The sequence below is a fragment of the Melopsittacus undulatus genome, chromosome 4, assembly GCF_012275295.1.
Source record: "Melopsittacus undulatus isolate bMelUnd1 chromosome 4, bMelUnd1.mat.Z, whole genome shotgun sequence".
In the NCBI taxonomy this organism is placed as follows: Eukaryota; Metazoa; Chordata; class Aves; order Psittaciformes; family Psittaculidae; genus Melopsittacus; species Melopsittacus undulatus.
Window position 1 is genome coordinate 100,685,786 of NC_047530.1, and position 21,758 is coordinate 100,707,543.

At 39.9% G+C, this 21,758-nt stretch overlaps 1 protein-coding gene across 1 annotated transcript in view; it reads right to left on the reverse strand.

The window, feature by feature from the left end:
* LOC101878591 (VPS10 domain-containing receptor SorCS1) overlaps nucleotides 1-19,924 on the reverse strand; it is a 201,585-nt gene extending 181,661 nt beyond the window's left edge. The window contains exons 1-2 of the mRNA XM_034061349.1: nucleotides 19,901-19,924; nucleotides 19,281-19,348 (exon numbers count right to left, since the gene is read on the reverse strand). Of these exons, the coding sequence (XP_033917240.1) occupies nucleotides 19,281-19,348; nucleotides 19,901-19,924 (92 nt within the window). The remainder of the gene's footprint in view (nucleotides 1-19,280; nucleotides 19,349-19,900) is intronic.
* Between the last annotated feature and the right edge of the window lie 1,834 nt (nucleotides 19,925-21,758).

Genomic DNA, 21,758 nt, shown 5'->3' on the forward strand with positions numbered 1-21,758 from the left:
TAGGGCAAAGAGTTGTTTAATAATTCAACTACACTCATGATTATGGAGGAAAGAAATAGATTCACCAGCAGTTTGACTAATCAAGCTGACAAAGTGATTGGGTTCAAAAAGGGAAGGACTCTCCCAGCAGCAGTTCATTAAAATAAAAATGAAACTCTGCACATTACCAGTGTAACAAAAAGGATTTACTGGTCCATAAAATGGAAGGAAAAGGAATAGCTTGGATAATCTCAACAATCAGCAAGATACAGATAATAAAAATCAAGTGCAGGGTACAGCTAAAACTGGACTGACTCTTCCAGCTTTATTGCAGAGGATCAACAAACAAAACCTACAAAGAGGCTCTGCAAAGAAAGCCCTTATATCTACAGAATCATTTAGGTCAGGTGATTGGAAACAGTAGTTGAAGATAATAGGTTTTTTTTGCCTCAGAGTTGTATCAGAGGCAACTATGGCTCTGATGTAGGACCATGACAAACCTCAGGAAGTAAGGCAGGTTTTATATGAGAAATGGGTGGTTGCAGGAAATTAGCAAAGCTATTTTGAAAATGGAAAACTGACTCATTCAGGCACAGCACAGCAGTGGTCCCATGAAGTTATCAACACTGTGTGAGGTTGCTGAGAGTCATGAAACTCAGACCGGGTGGCAGTGTGAGAATATACTAAAATAAGTATATTTTTGTAGAAATGTTTTATTTATGAAAGTAAAACAGAACTGTTTGAGAATGCAATAAAGCTCCTGTGATTCTTTTGTTATTTTATTTCATGTTAAGACTTAATGGGAATATCCTAAAGTTATTAATAGTTTAAAAAACTACACATTTAAGTGGATTCCTGAGCTGCTAATAATTTCAAATTGAAGTACAGAAGATAGACTAGATGTGGGGCTGTTCTGTCATACTTTGCTCTGGCTTGGTTTGTGGGGTGCTTGCTGTAAGAACAGACTAGCGGTATTTAAGAGGGAAGCTGCTCCTGAAGAGGAAAGATGGCTCAGGAAAAACTACTTCTTTAATTGCGCTTAAGAATCATTGACAGAATCAGGTAGAGGAAGTGCTTTGACCTTGATCCTGATGAAGAGGTCTGCAAGAGACTCTGAAAATGCCTCAAGAAGGCATGTAAGTAGGACAAACACTTCTAAACCCTGCAAAGGACCACCACCAAAGGGACTAGTGTCCCAAGACTGGCTTTATGGTTTTGTCAGTGATGGAGAGTAGAGAGTGAGAGCAATTGCACGCTCCAAAATGTTCTTAATCAAATTAAGATTTACAATATACTTTCTAAACATTTCCTCTTACTGTTTAAACAAAAGAACCTTAATTTTAGAATCATAGAATAGTTAAGGGTTGGAAAGGATCTTACGATCATAATTTTAAGGAAGTTTATCTTTGTGTTCACCAATAGTTTACAGACAGCAAAAGAAAAGTATCCACATTTTACCAAATTTCTTCAGCCACATTAATAAGCATGGAAGAACAAAAACTGTATTTTGGCCAAGACTCAGGAAGATAATTGAATTCTGCAGGGCATATGCAGCATCAGCGCTGGGAGCTCTTCCTGGCCAGTATTGGAAATACATCTAGCATTGGGACCATGAAACTCTTATATTCCTGCTTCTACATTCCAGACATTTACAGTCCTTTGGGACTTTATGTGCATTAGGTCCCAGTTCTGCTTTACTGAGTTTCTCTTCAGAGGGAAGGATATACTTAACTCATGTCACCATTCCTAAATGTGATGTTGCTCAACTAGCCAAACAAAATTTACAACCAGGGCAAAATGCCCACTGTTGCATCTCTGCATTTGAGCCTGAAAGAACACAAATGTATCTTCTGAGGGCTATGTTAAAGCAAGCAGGAAAAGTCACCTTATTCTGTAGGGAAAAAGAGAGGGACAAATGGAAAACTCACACTGTCACCCTGAAACACAAAGCCTCTTCTGCCTCCAGGAATCAAAGCTATTGAGCTAGATCAGAGGCTGAACTGCCCTCACAGCCACTGGACTTCTGCATAATGATTAACTCCTAGCTCATCTAAATAAAACCTTCAAATAAAACATCTCCTTTGGGTATTCAGGACAGAGGATACCAGCTTAGCTAATTAGACATAGTTGTCATACCAGCTAATCAGCACACCAGTGATTGGTACCAGCTGGGGAATTATTTCAAAATGAACCTGGGAATTAAGAAACCACACCTTTGGGACCTGCCAGAATAAAAGTCTTTGGCTGACGGACTAAAACGGCTCAGGAAGTGAAGCAGCAGCTAAGAGTAAAGTTTGCTTTAGAAAATTAGGAGTGAAGACAGACAGAAGCGATTCTTGTGGCAATTGATTAAGACCATCCACTCTGCAGCACTGGTGGGCAACTCCATAGTAAAGAGTCTACTGTAGGGGAAGCACTAGCTACTAAGCATAATAAATTATTAATACCAGAAAGTCAGCCTGAATACAGCAAATGACAGTGCTGAAACACAAACACTAAGTAAATCATATACACTCCTGCCTGGGGACTGTCTCTCTGTTCTTTATCTTCAGACAAACCCACTCCTAGTCTATTATTTCAACTAATGAGCAGTCTTTTTATGCTGAATGAAGACATTATTACTTGTCTACTTGTGACTCTGGCAGAAAGGCAACACTAACTACAGCACTCCTTACTGTATCACTGGGCACTAACTCAGTTGATAGTCCTGTCCAATTCAGAGGCCAGCAAATTGAGTTTCTTGAGTGTAACTACTCCATTTTTGAAGGATTCTGTCATTATAAAACTTATGCTGCCAGCCTTGTTCCTACAGAGAATCTTGGCGTCTTGGCAGTTTATCCTACCTTTCTCTTTTGTTTTTTGTTTTTTTTTCATTTAGACATTACAGAGCAATATTCAAGAAATAGCTGAGTTTCCAAGCACTGCTCTGTGAGCTCAGTGAATTAGCAGCAGTAAGCTTCCGCTTTTTACAGATGGGATTCATCTCCCACCCACAGGTCTCTGCCACAGCAGTACAGCAATGTTACAGCCGCACAGCTGGTGACTTAAAAATCAGGACAACCACCTGCACCCACTACACAGAACCACAGATCAAGAGAGAGGCCATGGCCCCCTCCTGCTGAAGACCAAGAGCTAGGCTTGTCTGTTAATGTTGGGATGCCTGGTGAATTTTTTTCTCCCTTTCGTCTCCCAGAAAGGGCATGGTGATTCCAAAGCCATCAGCAAGGACAACAGCCTTAGCTGGCCATTGATCAAGTGCAGCCACCTGAACCCACTTGATCTCACACAGCACAGCAGCTGCCAATCAGATATTTTAAAAGAAGAAAAAGAAAAGAAAGGTCCTTTAGCCTTTGTCAAATTCTTCCTTAGAATTTACCTCTGCCTTAGCATCTCCAATCCCTTGGACAATAATCTATTCATGTTAGTGAGGCAACTGAGTTTGATTATCCACTCTGAGGCCACTAATCTCTGTTATTAACTTTAGCACCTCTTCACATACCTCAAATCTTTCCTGGGATTCAGATGCCAACAGTAGATGGTAGTAACTCCTCCAAGAAATAGGGCTGCAAGCTCTGAGTCATTGCTTCATGTGCCAGCAATCCCTCCTTCACCACTGCATTGGGCTCACCTGCTGTATCTGCCCAATTTGTGTGATAGTCTGCTGCAAGAGTACTAGTACAAGGGCTGCTTTCACAGGAGCTACAGAGAGAAAGGAGTATACCATTTTACAAATACTTATTCAATTTATAACAGCTTTGTGTACTTACTATGGTATAGAAAAGACAAAAAAGAGCAGAAAAGAACATTCTGTCTCTTTGGATAGGAAAACCTGGTAATGAAGGCTTACTGAAATCTGTACAAGCCTTTCAACAGACTTAATGACAGCTTACAGGAGAGTCTGTATAATTATCATATATAATTACATAAAAGCCTGTTAGAGGTTTAGTGATTGAGAAGACAAATGTTTATGACACATGCATTCAGAAAAGTTCTGAGCTCTTATGTGATATTCCATGAGAAAATATAAATGTATTATGAAGCTTTCAGAATAAGACTTAAAAGTTCTTTAAGCTAACAAAGGAAGTGACGAAACAGGGAGTCCAGAGAAACAGCACTTTAGAAAGGAAAGGAAGGGACAAACCTATGTGGGAGGACAGGATGTCAATGCCCAGGGGGATATTGTTAAGGCAGGTACATGATGACTGTCAAGTGTAGGCCAAATACACATGAAAATTAAGGCTCTAAGGCATCTGAGATGTTGGTGATTCACTCGGCATCCTTTCCCCCTTCTGGATGGATATGAGCTCATTAAATGCAGCTGGAAGACATCAGTTTCTATGTGAAATAAAACAGGTGTCAAAATGAATGGAATTATGCAGTTAGATCTACCCCACACATCTCATGTAATTTCCCTATGTGCCAGACTGAACTATAACTTTTCTGGGTTGTCCAAAGTAACAGAAATCCCTCCATCAAACCTAGATACTTAAAGTCACTAGCACAGGTGTCAATGCTCAATCTTTAAGGAGGGAGGGGGGTTGCCACACAAGGGCAGGAGACAGAATAAGAGTTGGCATCATCCCATGCATGACATTATCTGGAGCCACTAAAAGTAGTACTATCAATAACTACATGATTCCCCTTTTCCCCAACTTTTTCCTCCATCACTGAAAAGACACCTTGCTGTCAGTAGAGACTGACTCATCCTGTCAGGTGGTGAATGCCTAGGACATACAGAAGCTGCCTTTCAGATTTCTTTCCCACAACAGAAAAGACACAGCTTGCTAGAATCTACATTCCCTCTGCCTTTTCCTTTCTGACCAAGATTTTTACAGGTACTTTTGGGGGGGCTCTCTCTCATGGGTAATCAGATCCATCAAACAGGGAAGGAGGAGGTAGGTTCAATTCTCTATAGCAACGTTCATGCGGAAGAAGGCGAGGCAGTCACCACTAGGTTAATTCAGAAAATTAAATTAAGTAACAAGCCAATAACATCCCTATTGTAGGTTCAAGCACACCAACTAAATAGGAGTCACTGGTGTATCATGTATTCCAACCAGCTGGGTCTTCAGAGTCAAAGTCACTGCCATCTCTCTGTAGATAAAAATATTTGAGACAGTAGAAACAATATGGCCAGCCTGGAAGCAATACACAGCTGAAGATCACTGGTGCTTTATTCTTCCACACCTCCTTTTTCTAATAGGCATCATGGTACAAATCAGTACGGCACAAGCTTACTAAAAAACCAGATTTTTTTTTCTTACTACCTAATGGAGTTTTCCAAAGTTATCTCCTTTACCCTCTCCATTCATTAAGAGGATAAGGCAATGCTTAAAGAGCAATCAATAAAACTCAAAGACACTCTGTTCTCCATCTGCCATATGGAGTTCTGTGCCCTAAAGGCTACACACAAGTGCAAATTTGTGTCATTTACTTCTTTTTCACTTCCATAGGGTACTCTATCCAACACAGTGAGTAGCCAGTTCATTTTATAAGATAAAATACAGCTGTGTGACTTTGCTTTCATCACACAGCAGGAAGCACATATATAAAGAGGTGAGAGGAAAAGAAACAGGACTGCTAAAGGCAGAGAAGACTTCTCACTTCTCAAGCATTAATTCAGCTGTCACTGCAGTTGACACATGCCACCCACCACCTGGTGCTTTTCAGCTGTCCACCAAGTCTGTATTGCTTCCAATGATGGATATATTCTTAAGAAGGAAAAATAACCCCCCCCCATAAACACACCCACCAAGGGCTAGTAAATACCCCTATTAAGCACTTCTTCTGTTTTATAAAGTCCTGGAGCCAGAAGTCAGTATTAGCTGGAAGGCTGTATCAGGAAAGTAACACATTTGGCCTTGTTCTTATCTACACACTTATCTACTGCAGGTTTACATTGAAGACAAGGTACTGGGTCTAACCAGTCTCTGATTTGGTTCAAAATAGCCCTTCATACAACTGAAATTACCTTCCTCCCTTGTTCAATGTTCAATTCTTACTGACTTGATGCAATTACTTATAATAAAAAAGGGTAGAGTGCTAGCTGTGGCAACAGGAGTAAATAGCCTCAGACCTTACCTCAGCTAAATGACATATACTTGGATATTTGGATTTGGTTTTGAAGAAAGTTGCAACATGCAGCTCCTCTGTCACAGGAATCCATTTAATGAACAATTCTAGATCTTTTGTTTTCTCCCATACCAGAACACCCCACATTACCCCCCTTTTTTCAGGGCACTAAACAGCATTCTAGGAGTTACTCCACACACACAAAGCTAGGCTATTATATCTCAATACTAGTTCTTTTCAAGCAATTTAAACTGAAATTCTGCAAACTAACAAGCCTTGTTCACTCTGAAAGGTTTATTCCATCTTCTCTCTAAAACAATTGACTCAGCATGTTTCTTCTGAAGCAATAAGGAGCAACTGTGAACACAAGAGAAGTCAACTGCCAAACAATGCCTTTTTAATTATGTTAATAGAAGGGCTGGACAATGGTCAGTACTTATTACAGTACTGACCATTACTTTCTAATGGGACATAGACTCAGTAGACTTTATAGCTACACTTACTGTATTTTCAACCATCTTTTCTCTTTACTTAGCTTTATAGCATTATCAAAACACAAAGCCATAATAGCAGATTTCAAAATAATAATAAGAAAAGCCTAACAAGAGAGGGGGATGCTGGTTATGTGAGTGCCCAGAATTCATTTCTGGAGCAGATCAACAGCTAGTAGAAAGTGGTACAGTCTGATTCAGTGAGTGAATGCATAACAGTTTCTACAAGCAGAAGATCTGACTCCCCATGCAACCCCTCTAATCTTAACCATATACAATCCTTGCTTCAGAAACTAGATTGCCCCCCCCATCTCATGTCAGTACTTGTCATTTTTATCTGGTCTGAGTAATCTTTTGTCCACCTTATTGCACCCATTTGTGATGGGTTTTTTTTTTCCTTTGTTTCACCTTCCAAGTCTATTTACTCTTAAAGACACCAAGCTTGGTTCACTCGCAATTTTAAGAATCTGTGATGTGCATGACCTTAACATTATGTCTATTCTTTAATTCAAATCACCAAGTTAGCCTTGTGCTGAATTGAATAATTTGGAATTAATTTATGTAAAATTAATTGCAAAATGAAAGTGATCAAGTTTAGCTATGAGGTGTAACTACATCACAATAGCAATGCTTCCAATGTGTACATTTACCTATACAGAGCTCTGTTCTACCACATCATCAGGGTGGGCATCTTGTGTCAGAGCACAAGTTCATTTAGCTCAGCACCTGTCCCTGAAGATGGTTGACAACAGATACCTGTGTGAAAATGAGGGAAGCGTGAATTAGTATTTCCTCCAAACACTTTCCAGCATCCAACAGTTGGGATTCTGTAACTACGTGGTCCACAGATAGCATCCTTCATAGGCATATTTAGATTGTTTCTGGAGCACAGAAGCATCCTAAGCAGTGCAATGCACTGTTGCACTTTTCATTTCTTTTTCAATTCTGCCCAGAAACCACATCCTGGGTGTAGAGTTTTGCTAAAAACTGTATGTTATCACAGAAAGATCTTTGTGCCAAAACTATCTTAAAATAAACATTTCATAGTTTTAATTAAAAAAAGAAAAACTAAATAATTCCTGGCTCCTCAGCTTACATAGTTATCAATCAAATCAGTACATTTTGGCCCCTTCATAATGGGACGTAAAGTCCAGTTCTTTGTCTGTTCCAGCTCCTACACGCTGTTCAATTACAGCTCTTCTCCACATTGTAACAAGACAGCATATAGTCCTGTAAGTACAACCTTCAGCCTTTGTCCTACTATTATGCTTTTCTAGACTAAAATGCATTTCTTCAAATGAGCCTAGCTTACCACATAATCCATTTGCTCACTGTGACTACCCTCAGGTCCCTTTTTGATTCACTACCCTACCTGTCTTAAAACCTGGAAATTATACCAGATTTATCACTAGACTAATGGCAAAAATGCCCTATATCACTGTACCTAAAACTAACCTTGTAGAATGACATTAGAAATATCTTGCTAGGAAAGGAATCCTTGCAGCTGACTTTTGATACACATGAATTTGCTGATTTTTCATTATGCCTAAACAAATATTTCACCATCTACGAGCCACAAGCCCATACAAGTGACAGAACACAAATCTCCCAACCCCAGTCAGTATCCTGCTTTCTGAACCATGCAGCTCTCATATCACAGTGAGTTCATTCATACCCCTACTCACTCAGATCACAAACTGGGCTGATTAACTCACAAAGAAACACTAAACAAGAAGTACAATCCTTTCTGGATCCAGAGCCCTTCTGTCACAGTCAAGCAAATTACTGTGTTGAGGAAGAAAAGTCAGGAGATCGAAAATAACTCCTCCAAGACTCTACTAAGACTGCATTTGGCTTCCAAATGCTGTTGTGCATCATCTTAATAAAGCACTTAAGGGAATAAATCAAACGCTATTAAAACACTTGTGACATCACACTTGCTTCTTTTGAGTAGCATCCACATCTTGAATTTACAGTTCATGTGTGCTGAGTAGCTGGTGGAGTTTAAAAATGAAAAAATATATTGGCTTCTTCCTCCTCCTCTGGCTCCTTTACCAGAGATAAAGCAGACTGGGATTGTAATGTGCTTTTCTTACAAAAGAGTTAGCATTGGGAAAGCTGTTAACATACAAAGAGAGATTACAAAGAATAAGACCATTTACCTTTGAAAAGGGAACACTTAGAAAGGAAATTTACTGAGGTCTGACTTTCTTTCTTACTACCTTCATCGTGACTAGCCTCTAAATTGTATGCTGCCTCGTAACAAGAGAGCACATCGTCACTAGAGCATTGGCACGGAAGCGAAGAGAAATTATATTTCCACAATGCCAGTAGTCAGTCCACGCTGCTCCTAGAAAAAGGAGGTCAGGCTCTTGCAAGCCACAGATGCGCTTACTGGAAAGGGACAATAATCTAATAGCCTATAATATATTTATAAAACTTACATTTTTAAGTAGGTATTAATGTTAATACAGCAACTCACCATCAGAACTCATGTTTCAGGGCATAAACTGTTTTCTTTAGTGGGGCAAGAAAGACAATTTATCCCAAAGGTAGTAGGTTTTGTACTGGGAGTTTAATACTGGTAATAGATGTCTAGCTGCCATTTATGGGGCACTGTGTTGCTTCCATTTAGGCTGAGGTGCCACAGATGAAGAAAGAAAAAACATTGTAGTTCTACCTCTCTCACACTCCAGAAAAAACAAGAACAGAGGAGCTGAGAAGTTACAATTAGTTAAATGTTGTTTCATATCTTCATAAAGAAATGACTGTTAAAAGAGAAATTAATAAAAATGCAATGATTGCTTTTCCCACCTAGTAGCTCTTCCCAACAATGCTACACAGTCTATGGCCCTAAAACGCCCCTGTTGCTTTTCCTTCCTTGGAAGGAGTACTGGCTATTTAAAAAGAATAGTTTTGAATCTCATTTTTTACCATTATCCAAGGATTAAAGTCTTTTCAGACAAAATCCAAACTAAATATACCATATGTTGACCCAAAGATGACAAACCACCTTGCCTACAAAGATATCCAAGAGTTTCTCTAGGTCCTGTTCAGTACCGAATGAGAATATACCAGTCACTTGGCAAAGCATAGGCCAAACCTCTGTTAGGCTTCAGCAATGAATAGAGACTGTAGGCTTGTACAGGTGTGTTTCCACTAACTCTCCAGGACTGATTCTATTAGCCAGTTTTATCCATTTACTACAGGTGGACAAGTAGCAGAACCCCATTACACACCCATGCAACGGTGAAGAAGTTTGTCTAAAGCTGTATGTAGGAAGGCTAGAGCTTGCATCAGCGGTTCTCATTCCACAGCACTAAACAGAAGACATGCTGCTTCCTACAAGCAAGGAAAGAAATAGAAGAGACCAAAAATGTGTGATTTTCAGCCACCCAGACTGATCATTTGGAGCTGAGACAGCCTGGGACAATGTAAACATACCCGAGCTATCAGTAAGAACACCGTGACTTGGTAAAGCACAATGAGAGCTTAGACCTGTCTACAGATTCCTTTCATCCTCCTGTCTTACAGAAAGGTTATTTAGCACTTCTTGTTTCCCTTTTAGCTTATTTAAAATGGATTTTATATTCAAATGTAAAAGGACAATGCCACACTGATTTTGATTGCAGCCCCTTTCTCCCCAGAGGTTACGAGGCCAACAGATTAGCAGCTGAGTGCTGTGCAGATTTTAAAGCCTGCAGCTTAGCAAAAAATCTCTTGGGGACTCAAGATCAGCAGCAGCTTTTAACACATGACAAGGAACCTGCCATCTCCTCAGACTGCCTTTTAGTGTCTGTGTCCTTTCCATCCAGCTGCATTTCTCCCTATATATGGAACATACCTGGTTCACAGTTAACTCTGAGGGGGTTTCTCATCTCATCCTGTTTCACCTTAGGAGAGAGCACAACTTTGTACCATCACCACCACCAAGGAGCAAAACCTTCAAGTTTTATCAGAAGTCAAAGAAAACAAAACAAAAGCTTTTGTTCACCAGCAGAAGAGCAAGAAGTTTGTTTTTTCTTGGTCGTTTTGGTTTTAGAAACTATGAACACATAAGCCAACAATCAACATTCAGCTGGCCTGCAGGAAAACCAGGCTCAAGGCTCTGCTTGGCTCTCAAGAAGCAAATGTGAAGATTCTCTGTTTGGGCTTTCCCATCTGTACAACAGTTTAAGCCATTCATTTTTCTCTTCACTATGCGAGAGACAGAAAATGGGGCTCTCTTCCACCACAGAAAAGCTGAGACTGAGCAGTCACCTGACTCCAAGAGCTCAGGCTTGAAGGAGATGGATGGGAACTCATACACAGATATGTGTATAAATACAGCAGTAAAAGCACAATAGTAGAATGAACACTGTCTTTCTGCAATAATTTTGCCTTGAGAGAAGATCATATATCAATCTATCTCTCCTTACGAAATAGTATGATACACAATACATGTGTCATCTCTAAATCTCTATTAATTTTCAACTCAACATCTCTCATAGACACACTATCAGGATTGCAAGATCATTGAAAAGAGGTTTTATCTTCACACTCAACTAGACAGCACATATTAAAATGTGTGCTAGGGAAATTCACACAACTTCCTTATAGAAGAAACTCGCTAGGGGGTTAAGGGAAAATAATGGGTGAAAGAGAGAAGGAAGGCTTTTTACCTCCCATTGGTAAAGCACTGCATCAGTTTAGAGTGCATTACAATTGATGTTCATAATCGACAGGACATCTTCCCTCACCACTTCACATACCTCAGCAGTGAAATGATTCAATGCAATAGCAGCAGGAGGTTGCTAGCCACGATAGAAAAGTTCCTGAACTCCCACGCGCCTTCTCCAAAACTTCATAAGGGGAAATCGAGCTGCAAACTGATTTCTTGCTCACCAGGAATTGAATCTCACTCAAGCTGTCCCTGCCATACAAAGCACAAACCTTTTCAGTGCTGAGTACACAGGTCTTCAGCAATACATCCCAATGACAACAGGCAAAATGAACTTTTTTTGTCCTAATTGTTCCAGCTCCCTGCAAAGTATAGCTCTCACTAATAATACTGGTGCGCACACACACACAGATCTGGAATCTCACCCAGTAGCCCTGGGGACTTCCTAAGGGACTCTGTGCCCTCCTAACAAACAACTCATGCATTGATGTCCTACTTTTATCCTCCTCTCACTAAGCTCTAACATGAGAAAGAAAAACCTTCTGCTGCTGAGAACGTTGTACTCCAAAGCACAGGAGCTGTCAGCAGGATCACATTCAAAAGCTGGCTTTGCTGTCACTATGGAAGACACAAGCTGATTAATTGTGGGTTTTATTTCTCCTTTTCTGGTTTACCCAATTATTATTTGGTAGGTTAGAGAAAAAAGGACATGTCCAAACAAGCCACTATGTTTTAGTGTAAACAGAAGTGAGTTTATGCTACACAACAAATATACCATTGCATATATTTAAATATGCATTTTTACAACACATAGTTTCTAGGTGTTTCACTAAGTCCTTGAAAAGAGACCTACTGACACATCTGTCTCTTTCTGTAGTGACAATAAACTTTGAATGTTTACCTGGATAATTCCCATGGTGTAAATGCAGAAATATTTGCAACCCAACTCTACAGACTTTAGGGTTCAGATCCCAAGCTAGTATAACTCATTCAACTGGAACTGTTTTTTGCCCACCCAGGCTTAGCCCTAATACATTCCTTCCTTTCTGACATTAGCAAAGGATATATTCCTCTGAAAAAAATAAGTACAATTTTACCCAGCTTTGCAAAAGGAAGGGTGACTGCATAGATACAAAAGGGACGTAAATATGAGAAGATAAAGGATGGTTTACCTCCTGTTTATGAACAGCTAACTGCTGTGTTGTTTATCTTTCCTCTTATATATCAGCTCCAGTCTAGCTTGTCTGGAGTTCTCACGTAGCCACAGCAGACAGATGAACTCAATGGACCGTAAAGAGAGAAAGTTCTGCTATGTTTTACCAATATCATCTGCGCAAGCAGGTACAGTCTAGGAAACAGATGTGCAAGTTCATCTTCTAATTTGCAGAACAAGCATGACAAACTGCATTTAAATACTGTATGTCCATAAAGTGGCATGAACATTGTGCATCTGTTATTTACAGTATATTGATAATATATGTCAGCATTAATATTCATTACGTTAATTTACATGGCTTTTCATGCAGAAAATGAATTTGGGTTCTATTTTATTTACTTGATAACACCCCTACATTTCATGACTGCAACAGAGAACTCATTTTTAATATGCTTAATAAATTTGCATTGTCATTAGTGCTGTATATTTTATCCACATAGACTAGAAAATGTGGAGCACATTACTAAATCCTCAACCAAATCTAATACTGTCAAATAGCAGGGTATGATTCTTAAGCCACATCAAGACAGAACTTATTTGAGATTGATTAAACAACACATTATGCCACAAAATGCAAGGGTTATACTGACCCTCATTCTTTAGGGAAGGTAAGAATATAGTAAAATTCAATGACATTTAAGTATCCTTCCTTGGTTTGTTTTTTTTTTTCCTTGGCTGGTTGTTTTAGCCTCCCTAATTTTACTGGAGCAAGCCAAATATCCCAGGAAACTTTGGCAATCAACCGAAAGAGTTGACTGTACTAGAAGTTTCTATTACTGTTAGTCACATAGGTAAAAGGAGCCCTCTCATGTAAAAAACTTATAGCTACAGAAACTGTGAGGTCCCGTTGGGTCCTGATGGCTGAAAAGAATGTCCCATCACACAAGAAAAAGGCTGCACTCAGCTCCACACTCCATCAGTGCATGAAATCCATGTTCTAAACCTGCTCCCAGTGCAAGCAGATCTCCTGCTGCGATCAAACCGTAAAAAGATACTGCTTCCTACGTGAACAGCTGAGTGTGCAAACTCATTCTTTCCCTCTCCCACAGGTACCCTCCAGCATCTATACACACAGCAGCCAGTAGTTCATATGTTTGCAGGATCAAAAATAAAAAGAAATTAAAATAAAAGACAAAAGGAAATGTCATTGTTACGATTTCACTAAATGCCCATAGGAGATAATGTAGCAGCATTTATCAAGCTCTGATACTCAGTTAAGAAAAGCGACTTACACTGCGCAACTGAAACACCATATTTATAGATAAAAGCCTTTCAAACAGTCCTTGTCAAGTTCCACTTTCCCACAAAACTGCTGGTTAAAATGTGCTTAATGAGAGTTTCCTTCCCCTCACTTTGTCAGTTCCTCTCATATGGATTTGCTTCTCCTACCTACTTCAGCTAAAAGACCTTAATCTGCTGTTGCAGAGCACACTGTGTCACTAAGCCACATGTTATGACCTTATTAATGTGACTCAGCAGGTAGAAAATAAATGTGAATTGAGAACAGCCCATCTGCCAAATAGAAGTAAGAAGCCAGGATAAAACTTGCAGGAGAATAATGAATACAATAACAGACGTACCCTGGAAATTTCCCACAAAAGAAGTAAGCAAATACTGACAATATTTCAAGTCTCCTGTTGCATTATCTCTTTAGTCTAAAGAAGAAAATCTCCACAAACGCAGTAATACTGAAGATGACATGAGTGGCTGTAGCTCTGATCTGTAGAGAGGACATTCTTACATGAAGGAGCCAGAAAAAATGCATGCAGAAACCTAAATATATGAGGCTTCAAAACATCTGTAGTATTTATAACCATATACACACAGCCAAGGTTTTTCAAACAATAGGATTCAAAGGAGAGAAAGATAACAAACTGATCATATGGCTAATACTGCACAGTTGTATTCAGATATGGTCCTCAATCTACACTTACCTCTCTCCCTGAGGCTTCTATCTCTAGAGCAGGTACAAGAGAAAAGAACACATGCCTGTGGTTCCATTGCTGCTTTTCATTATCTAACATACTACTGCAAACCCATCAATGGTGATTATGAGACTACCCAATTCACAGACCTAGACCTTAGTATCAAGTACTGTGGTCTGACTTAGCCCAATACCTCATCTACAGCAGTGGCTGAAAGTGAAAGAGGATAAGGACACAATAAGGACAGCATTTCATCAAACTGTGCCTTGTAATAAACAAGGTTATTTCTATACCGAGAGGTAGCGACACTCCGAAGGTTTGGATTCCTCTCTGGCACACGTACTCAATTGCACTTCTTGAAGGGACAGAGTTGCAAGATGATGTGAAGTGGTAGTGTTGGAAGGTGGCAATGAATAAAAGTGGTGGAGGGATTAAAGTACTAGTTCAAGGTTAAACAAAAAAACCATGAAAAAACTAGAAACGGAGTCTTGGAGTTCTGAGAGTTTTCATCTTGATGTGACATCTGTAATATTTATCACCAGCCAATCTTCAAAATACTGTAGGTGCTAGTTAGCTAAATCCATTCTAAGCTCTCTGGGGGAGGTGGGGGAAGGAGGAGGAAGGCAACTATTATCATTCTCTGCTTCCTTGCTTTACATATGGGAAGTGAAAGCTAGATCTATATAAAGCACAGGTAATTTTTGGAGTCCTTGAGATTTCTTTATGGCATATGTGCTAAAGTTTCTTTATTGCAGAAACCAGAAGCAGCGAAGGACCAGCTGGAAGTGTTAAACACTCCTGAGCTGGGGAGCTCAGACACAGTGCTGGGGAGTTGAAGTATCATCAATAATCTCCAAAACTAACAGACCAACAGATCATGATTTAAAACATAAATGCTCTCAAACCAAACAAACTCCACATCTTCCTACTTTCTGGCTGAAAAGCAAGATTTAATTATTGCTATTTTTACAGTAAGTTCCATGAAATTACTCATTACTGACCAAATAGAGAGTTATAAGAAAGCAGAGGTGAATGGCAGCACTCATTACTTGTCAGCTTTTCAAGGTCCTAAGGGAAAGCTTTCTGCATGCACATCTTTCCAGAGCATCATATTTACACAAACAGAAAGAAAGATTAGTCCTCCCCCACAGCTGTCTGAAGCTCCTGGATACCATAGTCACTATTCTGACATTTGTATTTATCAGGAATGTAGGCTTATCTTACTCTAGTGGTAAAGATCATCTAACTCTTACAGCTTAATCCTCTTTGTGATCTGAGAGATACTTAGGAGAGGAAGAGAAATAAATCTAGTACAGTCAGTTAATTGCTCAGTGACAATCTTTTCTCCATATTCTTTCTCTTCTATAAAAAGAACAACAAAAATATAATAAAAAGTCCTCAACTAAAACTGTGGAAATAGTCTGCTGAGAGGATAACAGTGTAGTTAAAGTCAGGCCTAATCTGATGCAAAACCTCATTTACCTCGCACAGAAGCAGCAGCTCACTTGCCATCCAAAGCTTGGTAAGCACAGAGCCTTATCACTGTAAAAGGTTGTATAGATTCTGCCTGTCTCTTTTCTCTTTACTGTAGTTCATCCTTTCATGTCTGTTGCTAGTGGTCTCTTAATTCATTGGTAGTTCTAGAAGGGAGATCTCCATCTATTAGAGCTGCAGCCAGTTGTAGTTAAACTGGCTGAAAAATTACAAAGAAATGCCATCTGAGCAGGTAGTAGTGTGTTTATAAAGAAGACAAACTCATATCTTGTAGGTGATGGCATAGCTGTGATATAGATGGTTACAGTCCCAGCAGTAACAAGACTGCTTAAATCACCCAACTACACCTTCACATGACAGATGCACTTAGAACCAGCTATAGCATAAATGACTCAAGTCTGTGACATGCTTCTAAAGAATCCCTCATAATTCATCAACCTTTTGAATATGTACTCAGCACAGGAGGCAAAAGTGGTATTTCTTTTTCATATATTCAAGGCAGGTATTTCAGTTGTGGGTATCTGCAGAACAACCTGTCTTTCTCCTCTATCCCTCAGAAACAAGCCTCTTGTCATAAGAAATAGAGTTCAGAGCATGAGATCATGCTTTCTTCCATTCCCCAGAATCAAACCTAGAGGCATGAAATAAATTAAAGTGCAAGATACGTTTCTCCCCTTCTCTCAATTCTATTTTTTTCTATCCTTTTCAAACAAGCAGGGAGATTTAAATTAACATGTCACTTAAGCAGCCAGGAGGAGCAACGGCTAATAACCTCTCTGTCAAGTGCATTGAATGGCAAGATATGCCCATCTTCTCATTTCTTTCTATCACACTAACAACAGAGAAGCTGTCCTGGAATCTTCATAGGGATATTTATAACCTGAAGGCATACCTACCTGGTAAGTGGGGATCTTACAGCAGAGCCAGACTCGGGACAGAACACAGTCACCTAAGGCATATGTAAGGCAACGGGATCAAGGAATGACAATGAAGTGCATTAGCAGCTTTCAGACCAGTCATGGGCACTGAAGAGCACATTAAGAATAATGGAACATGGCAAAAACAAATGAGTTGATTTAGCTATCCTGGTTCTCCTTCAACATTTCCCAGTCCCATTTGCCCAGGGATTCTGGATGGTTGGCCATGCAACCGTAATCAAGTCCTGATGTGATGTGTACCAAGTGAGTAAAACTGATGGGGTCAAAGTACTACAAGTGGTTTCTCAAATAGTCTACAGAATTCCTTGCTCTAAGATGTCATGGGTACTAAAGATTTTGACACACTGCAAGAGATATCGGCTCATGGGGTATTAATCCCCTGCTGTGTTTTAAATCTAAAAGATTATGCAGACCCTGAGAGACTGTAAACTGAAGATTTAAGGAAGGACCCTCAACTTTGACCATGAGAATGAATGCTAGGAGAATATCAGGAAGAAGTGTCAATTATAACTGCGTTCACATATTCTTTCTTGGACTGCTTTTTGGTAATAGGATACTGGGCTAGACAGATCAGGCTATTCCTGTTATTAATCACATTCTGACCTTAGGACTGTATGAAGTCCAGAACAGTGCATTACACCCACTAGCTCTAGGACTGCTATGTTGCCAAGGCCCCAGCTTCTGGTACATCCTCCAGTGACATCCCTAGTCCCTTCTCTTTTAATCTGGGTAAAATTTATGACATTGTGGCATGCTTCACAGAAACTAGCTCTGAAACAAGACAACAGCATCAAGTTATCAGCACAATTTTGTGCCCATATTCATATACCTCACAAGAAGTGTGTTTTCCACTCTGATCTGTTTGTTCTCAGTCCTAAACAAATATCTCAACATATCACATGAGTAAGATAGTACTTCAGCACCATCAGCAATGGGTAAGGAGGTGTCCCCACATGCTGAAATGCCATTTCTTCCTCAATGACTGATGAAGCAGACATATTTCACAGGGTGAAATGACTGAGGGTAATAAGAGTAAGAAGAAAAGAAAAAAAAAAAAATGAAAAACTCAAAAACCAAACCCAAAACCCCAAACAAAACCCAAGCATATTTCATATTGTGACCCCCCCCTTCAGAAAAATGTTGCCAAAGCCACAGTCCTGAAAAACCCTTTATTATGGTGTATACACCATAGTAAAGTCAAAGGCAGTAGAAAAAAACTACCATTTTTGATGGTAGGATCATTATTTATTTGTTATTTTAGGACCATTTTTGATGTCTAGCCATAGCAGCAATGCATCTGAAATGGAAAGATCTGATTTTTCCCCTACAGCAGGACAAGAAACCATTTATCCAACCACACAAAATACACAAAATACTAATACTTCTGTGTTTTCTGGCTGCTGTTCAGAGGGGGGGCAGGGAGAGGAGGAAGGAATTATTTATTTTTGTTTTCTTGGTCTTTTTTGTTTGAGTTTTTATATTTCTTCAGGCCAGTAGGTACAACACTAGCTCAAGTTTAGAATATACTTCATGTCAAATCCCTCCTCTGTCATTCTCTTAAACCCCTGACCAGTTCCATGAACAGAAAGGTTATTTGTTTTACTTCTAACCCAAAATTCTTCCCTGAAAACAAAAAAACCCAAACTTTCCTAAACAAACTTACCAAAGCAAGTTCATCCTAGCAAAAAGTTAGCTAGCTAACAAGTAGTTTTAGTTTCAAACACCCAAAGTTTTCTTGTATAAAGACAGCAGCCTGTCCACCTCCATACAAAACTATTATTTCCCTCCAAAGTTTCACAGATGGAACCACTAAAAACCCTTTTTCATCCCTTACAGTTCATGAAAGTACCACTAGGGACGTGTGAAGTAAACACCCGTTAGATCCATTTATCAGAAAGATGAAAACAGGCCCCATCTGTTCTCATTGAATCCAAATAAAAGCCTGAAGGAATTGACCAGAGCCCAGCTCTTTCCTTTGGTTCACAGAGTGCATTATATGTTTTAAAATCATGAAAGTATTATGGCATTCTCTATAGATCAGTTTAGTAGTCAACATCACACAAATGAAAATCAATTATCTAGTACTAGTACTATCAATTCCAAATAAACAGACATTGAATATTCACTCACAAGTATCCTCCTAGTCTTAGGAGCCAGGAGTTTTCATAAGGATCATCTGGACAATAGACACCATAAGATTCATTATAAAAAAGGACTTAAGGCCATTGAGCTCTCCTAAAGATAAACCAATTGGCTGATTTGATTTTGAATAAGATGGAAAAGAGGAAATCAAATGATGGCCCATTCATGAAGTATGTTATCTAGCTGAAATAAGACAAACTTCATCCTCTTTGTCCTTGAGTATGAAAGAAGTAAGAGAGATTGGATTTAGCTACAAACCTTCTGGCACATTATTAAAAATCCAATTAAATTCAATAAAAGAATGGTATCAGGCTCTTCCTATTTAAGTAAGGTGGTAATTATTAACTCAATTTGTCTTCATACCTCCAAAGAGAGCTCTCTGTGATGCTTCCCAGGTTGTAGTCATACAGCTTTGTCAGGATTAGAATCACCTGAAGGCAAAAGAAGAAATCATGGTTAGTCTCAAACAATTACAATCTCATAGAACCTAAATGACCCCAGGGAGAGTTTATGATTCCTTTAATGGGTGCTTAACATAATTGAATGAATTGTTAAAAGCATTTGCCTAAACTGATATGGGAAGTACTTGCAAAGATGTAGTTGAGCCAATCAGACCTTTTCTTGCTCAGCTTCTCTGCATGATATAGCCAACAGGTTCTTCCCTTAACCCCAGGAGGCAGAGTGCAGTGGAAAGGAGCTGACATGCTAGACAATGTTTCAGGATACAAGATGAGATCTGCTGCATGCAGTAGAAATAGTGATTACTTTCTGCTCTGTTTCACAAGTACTGAAACTGCTGATCTTCTTCACAGCTCTGGTGTTCAGATAACCCACATATCGTGTCTCCAGTCAAACTCTTTTTGGTTGTAGCAGATGATATAACACAAGCAAACAATCACCAGTTTTTGCCTTGAAGATTCCAACTGGACATCAGGAAAAAAAATATTTGTAAGGAAAACAGTTGAACACTGGGATAAGGTTACCCAGAACATCTGTAAAGCCTCCATCCTTGAAAGTAGACCTAATATATGTGATATATATTAATATGTAATATATATTATAATATATAGAAACCTAATTACTGCAATATCTATTATATAACACATATAGACCTAATATTGTAATATATATAGACCTAATCTATAGTTTATGATAACCCTGCTTTCAGTAAGTGGTTGAACTGGGGACCTCCAAATGTGTCTAACCACTGATGTTTCTACAGCTTCAGCGAAAAGTTTTACATTTAGTCAGCATGAAAAGTGTTTCTACATTTAGGAGTTTATTAGCTCTTTTGATAAACAGCTTTTCCCTCCTGCCAAAACAGACACTTCCAGAATAAAATTATCTTACCAGAGGGAGGAAAGCAATTTTAGCAGAAAGAATTTCCAGCAAAACATTTCAACCTGCTCTTTTGTTAATGTCTTAGAAAAATAATTCCTGATGTTTGAGATGATGGGCTTCCGACATCTGGGAAAAACTACTAGACCATTGCTATTGCTACTAATTTATTTTGCATTTCTCCCTGCCTGATCACTGTATATCTTATCCTCCTCTCTACCCCATTAAAACCACAGTAAATTAGAAGTGCAACACTTCTCACCTGACAAAACCCATGATCTATGTATCTCTTCTTATTTTCAGCCTGGGTTCCTAAGAAATAAGGCTCACAGATACACATCCCCCTGCTCCCTTGACAACATTGCCAACTACAACCAATTTGGCAGAGAAGCAAAGGACTGCAGGAAATTCAGTCCCTGTGCAAGCTGGCACCAGCATGGCAGAGGAATAGCCACGTGGCTGCTTGCACTGGGGTATAGGAACAGAACTCAGAACTGCCATTTCCAAAGGCAAAAGCTATCCTACCTTTTACACACCAATAGCCCCGAGTCAGTCACTCCAGGAACTGTGTCTTTCAAATTATGCTCAGCATGTGAGACAGAGCAGAAAAAGCTTGGCAATGTGGGAGCTGAGAACATAAGCAAGCATGTAGTTACTGCATTAGAGAAAGGTATAGGGGACAGAGCACACACATCTGACAGACATCTGTTTCAGCAGCACAACTGTGTTAAATCACTCACAGCATGGAGAGAGGCAGCGCAAAGCATTTCTTATCTGCATGAGCACAAATTACATGCAGCTGATAGGGGAGACAGGAAAGGCACCACAAAAAAAGAGTGCTTTACCAGGGCCAACCATCACCAGAAGAAAAACAGCCTCCCTTACTAGCTGTTCCCATTTTAACCTTTATGTCTGAAATAAGACTCATCCTGCTATCCACAAATAACTGGCTGCAAACTCAGGCTATTAAAATGCAAACCCCATCAGGCAGAAGACAAGGCACGGAGCAGACACCCTGACTTTGCTTCTCAGTGACACTGCACAAATGACCCCACAAAGAAATTAAGACTGTGGAAGAGCATCCCCAGGGATGTGCCCAAACACCATGGTTCCCTGCAGCCTGCCCCACTCCCTAGCTGGGCATGGGACAAGCCCTGGCTGCAAGGGTTAACCCAGCTGCCCCTCACCCCGACATGCATGGGGGACCTGGCCATGGCGGTGCAGGGGGTGGCCCTGAGGCTCCCTGAGCAGTGACCAGAACCTGCCCTCAACTCATCCATGATGCCCCAGTATGTTCTCAGGTCCTGATTTCCTCAGTGGCCCACTCACATTTGCCCCTGTTAGTCATGCCATATGGCCCCATAGCTGCAAGCCACCTCCACGTGCCCTGGACCCACCATGCCCCCAGCAACACCCACCCTGTGGCAACTAAGGCAATGCGGTGACTCCAATCCTCCAAGCATTATGTCCCCCCAAAACAGCCCCTGCTTTGGCCAGACCCAG